The 12,173-nt window shown below is 38.4% G+C and overlaps 1 protein-coding gene across 1 annotated transcript in view; it reads left to right on the forward strand.

The window, feature by feature from the left end:
* Positions 1-8,394, forward strand: part of LOC103886581 — a 30,671-nt gene extending 22,277 nt beyond the window's left edge. The window contains exon 6 of the mRNA XM_021942803.2: positions 2,877-8,394. Within this exon, the coding sequence (XP_021798495.2) occupies positions 2,877-3,071 (195 nt within the window). The 3' untranslated portion in view covers positions 3,072-8,394. The remainder of the gene's footprint in view (positions 1-2,876) is intronic.
* Positions 8,395-12,173: the final 3,779 nt, after the last annotated feature.

A 12,173-nucleotide genomic window follows, 5' to 3' on the forward strand; every position in this document is an offset into this window, starting at 1 on the left:
GCTAGTGTGTGGCACAAAGAGGATTTAAGTCCAAAATTTTATTACTACAAACACCATTTCTATCCCAAAGATAGGATGCCTTTTAGAGAATAATGGGGAAACAGGAAACAGTAAGGAGATGAAGGTGTAGAGGACGTGGGACAAGGATGAGGAACATGGAGCTGATTCACTGAGTGATACAGGGGTGTGTGTGTGCACATGTGAGCCTGTGCATGCCTGCAAGAGCCCCTGGTTTCATTTCTATTCAGAGTTATCCAATCTCTTATGTGCAGAAAGCTAATCTTGGAATACAACAATACCTTATATGTTGGTCTTGCTGACTCTTAATCTTCCCAACTCCAATATACACCATATGACATAATCCATCTTTTCATGTCTCTTATATGCTGAGAAATTACTGAGAACTTACGATAATAATAATAATGATAATAACTATAAAATATTGAGTGACTGTGGAACTTCATAGAAAGTTTATAAATCATCTGATGAGTAGAGACTTTTGACTTTTTGTCCGAAAGCCAGTAAACAAAGAATGATTTCATAAATGTCTGATTTTATGGAGGAATACGTTGTGTGGCAATAAGTAACAAGGTGAACAACAGGAATTAACTTATAGTACAAAGGGAATTAAGGAATTAAAATATTTAAGACAACAAAATGCATACTCTACTACAATTTTGCAAATTAAATTTTGAAAAATCCCAGATTCAGGAAAATCAGAGCTGAAGTCTGGCCTCAGCAGCAGTTCCTCTTATATTGATTAATGGGCCCTGATTAGGATGGAAAATTTTTCCCCAGACACAGAAATGGGGGAAGAAGATATTGGATAAGTTTTAATAGAGGTACATTCAAATTAAGAAGGACTTCTTTATTCTAAGATTGTGTTCTCACTACACTTATTTTTTTAATGATAAAATAAATCGTCTTTCTTTGACATTTGGTTATTTACAATTCAGTGAACTTGTCAATATTAAAAAGTGGCAACTCTGCACCAATTCAGAAATAATTTTGAAAATTGTTTTGTTCTGTGAAGACTACAAGTTTTGGGAACACTTTTTTGCTTTTGATGTTATTTTATATGGACAAGAGCAAAATCTGGGAAAGGTTCACCCAGGCATTTTTCTAGGAAGGATGAGAGTTTTTCTAAAGAAGGGGACGAGGAGTGAATTTTCTTGGTGTGGCCTTCTCATCAGCGACTCTCTAATCAGATCTTCATATAGAATGTATCATTCCACAGGTGACCCGTGACCAAGATGCAACCAGGAGATTCCTGGATGATGAGGTTGAGTTGGGTCAGTCAAATTCTTTTTCTCACGGGTGCAAGGTTCTAAATCAAAGTGTTGCATGGGGTAGGACATCTCAACCTTTTGAATAGCAAACCAAGCAATCGAAAACTCGGATCTACGTTTTCAAAACAGCTTTAGCATACAATCTGTGTCATCAATGGATTTGTGAGAGATTTTTGTTTTGGTTTGTTTTTTTACCTATAATAAAATAAAAACTTCAGCCAAATTAAAATGTCAAGGAGTTGAATTGAGCAACGAACGATTCGCCAATAGGGCGGCTCCCAGAATCACAGCAGATTCGGAGAAACTCCAGCACAGCCACGTGGTGAAAGGAGATTTATAACAAAAACAGAGACATGAGGTACAGAAATTAGAAGTGAGGTACAGAACAGCTAGATTGGTTACAGTTTGGCATTTGCCTTACTTGAACACGGTTTGAACACTCAGCAGTGTATGAGTGATTGAATTGTGGCTGCTGGGACTGGCCAAGACTTAGAGATTGTTACAGGGACATGCTACTAAGTGAGATTTTCAATCTTGTCTACCTATTAAGCTAGGTTGCAGGTCGTCCACAAGGACTCAAATATAGAAGCACGGAGTCCTTCTCAGGTCATATTTAGTTCCTTTAACACTTAGATAGGATGGACTAAAGGGTTTGTGGTGTGTGTGTGATAAACAACTTTGTGTAGCAAATATTGGCTTTAAAAAAATTACTTTAAAGACTTCCACTCATTTCTGACAAAGTGATCTGTCTTAAAGCTCTTCCTGAAGAGTTTAACGCATCTGGTGCCACCACACACCAGGTGGGATGGGGATTATTTTCCACAGTTATTTATGTAAAGAAGATCTTAGGGTGGTAGGTGGTTTATACAAGATTTGAATATGGACAGATTTTCTTTTATTATTTAAAAAAGAAAACATACACAAAGGATCTGTGCATTTGAGGAGTTATCAGGTAAGTCATTTTATGTTGGGACTATGAGTCTCTGTGAGGCACTAAGTGAATATTAACCAAGTGGAACCTTCCAGAGTCAGGTGTTTCAGAGAAAAAAACTTGATCCTGTACAATTTTAGAATATCAGTGCTGTTTTTATTTCAATCAATTAACAAGAGCAGCCAAGAAATGACTCAAAATCTCTCCCATGCAGGAGAGAGTATCTTTTTTTCTTTTTCAGAAATAGTCAATGGCATTTTAAAGAAAGATGAAAGCATCAAGGCAGAGGTCAATGAGTTTACAAAAAAATAATAATTCCTTCAATTTAACAGCCTCTCCTTCCACATTTCTGATTTTCTGAAATGTAGTTTGAACCATTCCAATGGGAAAAAATATTGCAAATGTTTGTACAAAATGTTTGTATCACCCTATTCTTTTTAGCTTTCATTAGGAGCATTTTTTAAATATTAAACCTGCTTCAATATAGCTTTTCTATCTTTGGATCATGTTGTACAAGAAAAATTTAAGAATCCTTCCTTCTCTCCCTGCAAAAATATCTCACTAAGCTCACCCAAGAAGGGCCATCCCATAATAAAGCTTGTTTGAATCACTTTCCCTGAAGGGACATTTACACCCGTTTATAACACGATCTCCAGGAACTGCGCAGGAGGAAGCTGCTGCCACCTGCAGCTGGATCAGATGCTGTTCGCTGTCTACCTACTGCTGACATCTTCCCTCCCACCTGGATGCTACCTGAGCAGTCAGAACGTCAAACTTCACTGAACGACAGAGGTGCCGAAATGGCACCTCCACCACCTGTCCGAAGATCTAAGACAACACCAGCTGTCTGAGAGTGGCTTGAACATTATAAATTCAGCGTTTCACTTACAAACATAGCTGTAAATTCACAGGGAGGAATCTAAGTGCTGGATCTCATTCTTACGGGAAAATTCTATAGAAAAACTGAAGTCAAATTAGCCGGTTGTGGTGGTTGCTGAAGAAGACACACCAAGTCAGATGCTCCTGACCATGCAGGGCGATACCCTCCAACTGAGCATGGAAGCCCGACTGCAATAGGACGGTCTTCGTCATCCGCAGTGGTTAGCACTTGCCACTTCTTGCTGCCATTGCCTCTCATGCAAGAAAGTCAAGCCAGTGCAGATCAATAATAATAATAATAATAATAATAATAATAAATAAAAAAGTAAAAAGGTTTACCTAATTTATTCAGGAGCTTTATTAAAGAATTTTTTTTTGCTATTTAATTATCTGATTTTTAAAAAGAAAGCTTTATTAAGGTATAGCTTACTCTCTATTAGATTATCCTGAATGTACACTTCAATGAGATTTAGCAAATTTCCAATTGTGAAACCCTGTTGCCACCAAGTTCAGAAGATGTCCATCAGTCAAAAAGAGTAGGAAGCATATAGAAATCTCATACAAATGGGAATATATAATATGGAGTCTTACGTGCTTGGTTTTCATTTAGCATATTGTCTTCAGGTTGTCTCCTGTAGCTGCATGCTATTTGTAGTTTCTTCCTTTTTATTACTGAGTGGATATGTGGTTGTGTGGGGATAATACATTTCCTTTATTCCATTCACTAGTCAGCACTTGCATTGCTTCCAGTTTGGGGCCATCACAGAACATACCCTGAACACTCTCATACAAGTCTTTGTGTTAACATAACATTTACTTTTCTCCTGGATGTGAAATGACTGGTGAGGATATATTTAACTCATTTAGAAACTGTCAAAAAGTGTTTTTCAAAGTAGCTGCAACATTTTTTAAATTCTCACCAGAAATATTTGAAAATTCCAGTTCTCCACAGTATTCCAACACTTGGGAGGCTGAGTCAGTTCATCTGAATTTTAACTTGACCTCTAAGTAAAAAATATGTGTTACAGATATGCATTTTGTGATTATTCCAGTTGCTTAAGGAGCAAGGAGGGTGGGGAAGATTTTTACTAAAAGTTAAATTTTGAGGTGTTTTAAGTGGATTTGGTAGTAGAAAAAGATGATCATTTCATTCTTTTTAATTGAATTTTCCAAGTTTTCTCATTTTCGTCTTAAGACATTACAGAAAACCTGGAGAAACATGAAATAAAGAAGGAAATAAAACCCATCCATCATCTGCTACCCCTGAATAGATCCAGCAAGCTTCTTGTCCCTGCTTTCTCTTGGCCTGTGTCCAGGGTCATGCAATGATTTTCCAGTCATGACTATGAAATAAATCAGTTCTAAATTTTACAGTACCTCTTACCTATGTTCCATTGCTACATGATCTCCATATTCAATGTGTAATGAATACCTGGTGTTTCTCTCATTTTACTTCAAATTATATGACTTTTTCTACTCTCACAATATTTACTTCATTAATGTTTACTATTTAGTAATATATCAATATATCTATATCTGTCAGTATCGATCCATCTGTCTACATAGTATGGAGACTTGTGTTCTGTTTTCTTCCTTCAGATTTGTTATTTAGAACTGGTTTTCATCAATAGCACTGACAGGTCAATGATATGAACACTTTATGATTATCAGTACACGTTTCCAAACTGCGTTCGAAATTGCATACGTGGAGAGACAGTGTCAGTTTTACTTTGGCCTCATTGGTTTGGGAAGCAGCTTGACTGTTTTTGCCAATTTGATTGGTTTTCAGGATCGTGTCAGTGTATTAACTCACAATTACTCTACTACCCATGCTGTCTCTGTCACACCCCGTTGAGTGTAACGAACTCCTTCTCTTCACTTCCTTAGTACTTAATGCATAGTGAATGATCTTAATGCATAGTACTTAATGAATAGTGTATGATCTTCTTATATAATTAATCATAATTTTAGAGAAAAGTCAAGTTAAATATTCTTTGGATGCAACTAATGTCTAAAAGCGTAATGTGTACTTGGTTTCCATTTTTGAAAAATGTTCGATATACGTGTATATAAAATTGATACAAAGCTCTCAGGTGTGAATCTTCTTTTTTAAAATTTTATTTTAGATTTTCTACTAGATTCTATGGCTCAAATTTAGTAGCGAGAGAAAGATAATTCATTTTCCCACCTGTAACTCAAAGCAAATGCATAGGCATCTATGGTAACTGTTTCTGAAGCTGACATCCTGACAACTGTAACAACATATGTTTGATTTTTCCATAACCCGTTAAATTGCTTTCTGCGTAATGAAAGCCATGTGCCAGTACATTCAAATGTTCCAAAGGTGCACACTATTAGAAGGTTTCCACTCTTATTGCAAAACATCTGTTTTGGTCTTTAAAACACACATACGTGCATACACACACACACACACACACACACACATCATTTCTCCAGAGCAATGAGAAAAGAGAAAGGTGACTTCCAGTGTAAGTCATTTTTTTTTTTTTTCCAAATAAAAGCTTAGTTATGTGTATTTCTGTCTGGCAGAACAGAATTAAATTAGTACCTCCCTACCCATGAAGTAACTTAGCTGACCTTGTTAAGCACATGTATTTATAAACCTATTTCTTTCTATATGTTCTTTTGTTTCAGAGTCCCAAATTAACAACCAAAAAAGAGAGAGCTTAATGTTTTGGTTTTGGCCTAGTGATCTGGGGTCCTGAGTTTTTGTTTTCCTTTCACTCATGGGAGGTGATGTTCTAAAACAATTCACCTCTCTTATTTTTGTTACCATCAAAATACGAATTGTCATCAGATAATTTCTGACCTATTCCCAAGGGATGAATCAAAATGATACTGAAAGTTCATATGCTCTGTTTTTCAATTTGTCTTGCTTCTGCAGGCGGCTTACAGTCTGCTGCTAGCCAGTGCGATGGAGAGGAAAGATACTCAGAGGGTGGTAGGGAGATGAGGAGCTTTTGTGAAGTGTTTGGTTTTCCTGATACAAAGGATTACAGCGTGGCTGCTGGAAGTCAGCCCCTCCTTCCCACATGACAACGTTCTGCCTCTGACATGGCTGTGATGATCGGAGCAGTGGCAGCCAGGCTGCAGCCATGAGGGCCTGGGCAAGCGTATTGAAAGGATTGCCCCTAACATAGACAAGCCATTAATGAACAGCAGTTTTCAGAGAAGCCCAAAACCGCCTCCAGAACGTGTCAAACAGAAGACCTTGGAAATACACATAAGACTGGCTCTGGAAATAGCTGGGGTTCATATTTTTCAGGACTAATGACCTCAGTAGGTTGCAGGGAGAACCACTGAGCCAAGATAATGGGAATGTTGATGTTCCAGTGACTCTAGTTCTATTCACCAACCAAGGAGGCATAGAGACAGTGGAGTTGTGATAAAAGAAGTGTTCCATGAATAGGAGCTCATTGAAAAGTTTTTCTCAATAATCTCTCCATCTCTTCTGCTTCCAGAGATGTTTAGGAATCTTCCCCATCGGTCCTATAATGCATTACCCAATGCCAATACAGAGCAAATGCCTTCATCATGGTTTATTTCATTTGTTTATGCATCTGTCTCTGAACTTGAAGGCCACCCTGGCTTGGGATCATATTTATAATAAAAGGAAGAAAATCCTAGGAGCACTTGGTACCCCAAAGCCCTCTGCCAGTGGGAAAGGATGAGACACCTGACCTCGGGCAGGAGGCGATCTGTCAGCCTCACAGAGCTGTCCTTGCTTTGAAAGATTTATCTCTATTCGTTCATGATTAGGCATTTTTTAATCCAAATTTAATAATGTCACTTAGTTCTGTGTTGCTCATTGGAAATGTTTGATAAGACATAGTATTTGTCCAAGACAGAGTAAAGAAAAGCAACGGTCTAATCAATTTAAAGTTTTCTGATTTTGAATAACTTATTTTAATCCTAGTGTGTATAGATCTTTGCTGGGATGAACAGAAAAGGTTGATCCATTCATTTTTGAGTGTCTGTATTTCCAACTCCAATCTAAATCTTCAATTATTTAGCAGGCAGTAGGAAAGATATTACAAACAGTACTCCAAATAAATTTTCCCTTGAAGGAAAGTTAAATATGTTACCCCAGATTAGATCTCCCTGACATGTTTTGAAATGGCCTCCACTTGGCCATCTTGACAGAAGTGGCCTTGCAAAACTGTCTTAAGTGGGGAAAATTTGCATCTGCAGATAATCTCCATGAATGCAGCCAGGCCCCCTCCCCTTTCCATGACTTTCCCCAGATCCAGGAGAGATTGAGAGTCTGACAACTTAAAAGTCTGAAAAGAAACCTTTACCGTCTAATCTCTCTGAGGGAGGCTTCATCTACAACAAGGCCACCTGTGCTAGCCAAGCCTCCTCTTCCCCTTCATTACCTGTTTTCCCAGAATGTAAGCCACCGTTGTCTCTGTATCCTCAAAATGGTATATAAGTTTTTGTAACTCATTGGGAATGTTAAAAAAAAAAAAAAAAAAAAAACTTTACCCAAATTAAGTTTAATGGCATTTAATTGAGCAATGATAGATTCATGAATCAGTCAGCCTCCTAAGCCAGAGTAGGCTCAGAAACTCCAGTTCAGCCATGTGATGGAAGAAGATTGATGGACAGAAGAAGTAAAGTGACATACAGAAGACATTAGTGAGGTACAGAAATAGCCAGATTGTTTATACCACGGTGTTTGCCTTATTTGAACAGGGTTTGAACAGTTGGCTCCCTTTGACCAAAACTCAGTGATTGGCACAAGAGTAGGCGATGGTCTGTTTACAATTCCATTTAGTTTATAGTTCTTGATGTACAGAGAAACCTTCAGGCCGAACTTAAAATATGTAAGGAGGCAGCTTTCCTTGATTTAAAAGGAAATTGGGAAATTGGGTCTCCATTCTGAAGGCTCCTGGGTGTGCACATTAAATACATTTGCATGCCTTTTCTCCTATTAATCCACCTTGTGTCAGTGACTCTTAGTGAGCCTTAGGGGGCCAAGAACCTCTTGCCCCCACACTCTTTTCCTCCATGTGGTGACTACAGCTTCCCCTCACTATCTGATTACTTTCTGTATAGGACCCAAATTTTCTCCTTTGCTCATTCTATTCCTCCAGTATGAATGCTTTATATGGTTTAGTTGTGTCCCCCACCCAAATCTTATCTTGAATTATACCTCCCATGTGTCTTGGGAGGTACCCAGTGGCAGGCAATTGAATCATGGGGTGGTGACCCCCATGCTGCTGTTCTCGTGATAGTGAGTGAGTTCTCATGAGATCTGATGGTTTTATAAGGGGATTTTCTCCCTTTTGCTCAGCACTTATCCTTGTTGCCATGTGAAGAAGGACATGTTTGCTTACTCTTCCACCATGATTGTAAGTTTCCTGAGGCCTTCCCGGCCATGGTGAACTGTGAGTCAATTAAACCTTGCTCCTTTTTAAAGTACGCGTTTTCAGATATGTCTTTATCAGCAGCATGAGAACAGAGTAATACGTTGCTCTTTTGAAGGTTTAAAATCTGCAACCAAACCAACCAACCAGGCAAACAAAAATTCACCTGCCTTCACCTTCAAGACCATATCATGTCACACATAACTCTTTCCTAATTATTTTTTACACATGCACCCTCTTCTTTCCTTGAAATGCAATCACGGAGCGTGCAGGACTTTGTCTGCTGTGGCCTCCGCTGTGTGCATGCACTGCCTGACACCGTGTGCTTACTCCTGGGCGTGCAGGCCACAGCCCTGCTCCTGAAATCAGCAACTTCACAGTCAGATATTTGTCACTGACTCCCTGGACAACAACCTCAGTGATTGCCTGGGGGTTTTTTTTTTTTCAATGTTAATTTTCTTTTAATTAATAAATAACAATTGTGTACATTTATGAAGTGCAATGTGATGTTACACAATGCATGTATACTTTGCGGAATGATTAAATCAGGCTAATTAACATCTCCATCACCTCGCACATTTATCATTTTATTATGGTGATATCATTTAAAATCTACTGTTTTCGCAATTTTGAAATATACATTACCCGTAGTCACCACATCATGCAATAAATTACTACAATTTATTTCTCATGTCTAACTGAAACTTTGAAGGCTTTGATCAACATCCGTCTCTCCTCCATTTATTGCCTGAGACCCAGGCTCTAGTAACCACTGTTCTATTCTCTGCTTCTGTGAGTTTGACATTTTTCAATTCCACATGTACATGAGATCATATGATATTTTTCTGTGCCTGACTTATTTCGCTTAGCATACGTTCTCTAGATTCATTCATGTTGTTGCAAATAACAGGGTTTATTTTTCATACGACTGAACAGTATTCTGTTGTGTATATGTAGCACATTGACCCTAGACATTCACCCAAGGATGAGCACTTAGGTGGGATCCCCGTCTTGGCTACCGAATCATGCTGACATGGACACGGAAGTGCAGACATGCCTTCGACATGTTAGCAGCAGCAAATCCACACGGGTCTACAGCAGTCTCAATTCTTGCCTATTCAGAAAAAAATAACTTGACTGAGGGGCATAAGGCAGAGTGAAAGACCGAGGCAAATTTGGAGCACGAGTGAAAGGAGTCAAGCGCACTTGGAAGAGGGCCAAGTGAGCAACTTGAGAGATCAAGTGGGTGGTTTGACCTTTGACTTGGAGTCTGACATGTTGGCATGCTTCTGGGGTTGCGTCCCTTCTCCCCTGATTCTTCCTGTTGGGTGTGCTGTCTGCATGCGCAGTGGCCTGTCAGCACATGGGAGGGGCCGCCTGCATAGTATGTTTGTTGGAGTTGTTTGTATGTGTGCTCACTTGAGAGGTTTTCCATTACCACTGTTTCTAGAGGAAGGTCATATACCAGTGAAACTCTGACATTTTGCCTCTTAGTGTGCATGCTTGAACCCACTTGCCCAACTCCAGAGATTATACTGGGAAGCTGCTGGACTTCTGCAAGCTCAGAAGACCCCAAATGGCCTAAGCAATCTTGACCAAAAAGAACAAACCTACAGGCATAATACCGTTTAATTTTAAAATGTATTACAAAGCTATAGTAATTGAAACAGGATGGTACTGGCATGAAAACAGAAGATATATCAACCAATGGAGCAGAATAGAGAGCACAGAAATAAACCCATATGTTTACAGTGACCTGATTTTCAAGGTGCCAGTTTCAGGTATTTTCTATCTATTGGGAGGTTGCCTTTACCTGGGAGTCCTGGCTGCAACCAATTATTAACTTAAAGACGCCCGATCATCACCTGATGCTCACTTGACATTCCTGATTGGTAGGAGGGCTCTCTCCTGCCCTGCTCATGTCTGACTTACTGCCTACTCTAACAGGCATAGATTTCAATTCTTTGGATATATGCCCAAAACTGTGATTGCTAGATTGTATGGTAATTCCATTTTTTAGTTTTTTAAAGAACCTCTAGACTGCTTTCCAAAATAACTGTATTAATTTACATTTCCAGCAACAGCATACAGGGTTTCTTCTTCTCCACATCTATGCCAACAATTGTTATTTTTCATATCTTTTGTGAGAGCCATCCTAATATATGTGCAATGATATCACATTGTGGTTTTACTTTACAGTTCCCTGATGATTTGTGATGTTGAGAATTTTTTCATATATCTATTGGCCATTTGTATACCATCTTTTGATAAATGTCTATTTAGATGCTTTGCCCACTTTTAAAATCAGATTATTTTCTTGCTATTGAGTTATATGAGTTCCTTATATATTTTGGATATTAGCTAATTATCAGATGTATGATTTGCAAATATTTTTTCCCAGTCTGTGGGTTATGTATTCACTTTGTTAAATGTTTTCTTTGCTATGCAGAAACTTTTTCATTTGAGGCAATTCTATTTGTCTATTTTTCTTTTGTTGCCTGTGCTTTTGGGGTTATATCCAAAAAACTTCTTTCCCAGACCAATGCCATATAACTTTCCCCTATATTTTATTTGTTAATACTACCCTAAGCAACCTACAGATTTAATGCAATCCCTATAAAAATTCCAATGTCATTCTTCACAGAGAAAGAAACAAATAATCCTAAAATTTGTATGGAACCTCAGAAGACCCCAAATGGCCTAAGCAATCTTGAGCAAAAAGAATAAGCCTATAGGTATAACACCATTTAATTTTAAAATGTATTACAAAGCTATAGTAATTGTATCAGGATGGTACTTGTGTGAAAACAGAAGATACATCAACTGATGGAGCAGAATAGAGAGCCCAGAAATAAACCCATACATTTACAGTGACCTGATTTTCAAGGTATCAAGAACACACAATGGGGAAGGGACAGTCTCTTCAAAAAAATGGTTTTGGGAAAACTGGATATCTACATGCAAAAGAATGCAATTGGTTGCTTATCTCACCCCATGTATAAGAATCAACTCAAAATGGAATAAAGACTTAACTGTAAGGCCTGAAATTATAAAACTATAAAACTATTAGAACACAGTGATTGCCTAAATTGAAAAGAGAAAAACATTCAGCATTTAAAAAAATCGATGATCACAAAGACATCCTTTAAAAAAAAACTATGAAAATGAAGGCACATGAAGCTTTCCTTGCAGTAGTAATAGAGTGGATTAGTTAACCACTGCTGGGTAACAAATTTATTCTCAACCTCAGTGGCTTGAAACAACAATCCTGATATTATCTCTCCTTTTCTATGCTGATCCACATGTGAATTCAGGTAAGTTCAGCTGTCTCCCTCTGTCTTAAGATTTGTCATGAGGTTGTAGTCAGGACATTAGCCAGGATTATGGTCTTATCAGAAGGCTCACATGGGGCGTGTGGGCTTTGACATGATTTGTCTGTATCCCCACCAAAATCTCTTCTTGAATTGTAGCTCCCATAATTCCCATATGTCATGGGAGGGACCTGATGGGAGGTAATTGATTCATGGGGGCAGTTCTTTCCCATGCTATTCTCACAAAAGTAAATAAGTGTCATGAGATCTGACAGCTTTATAAGGGGGACTTTCCCTGCACATGCCCTCTTGCCTGCTGCCATGTAAGATGTGACTTTGCTCTTCCTCTGCCTTCTGCCGTGATTGTGAGGCC

The sequence above is a fragment of the Papio anubis genome, chromosome 8, assembly GCF_008728515.1.
Source record: "Papio anubis isolate 15944 chromosome 8, Panubis1.0, whole genome shotgun sequence".
NCBI classification, from domain to species: Eukaryota; Metazoa; Chordata; class Mammalia; order Primates; family Cercopithecidae; genus Papio; species Papio anubis.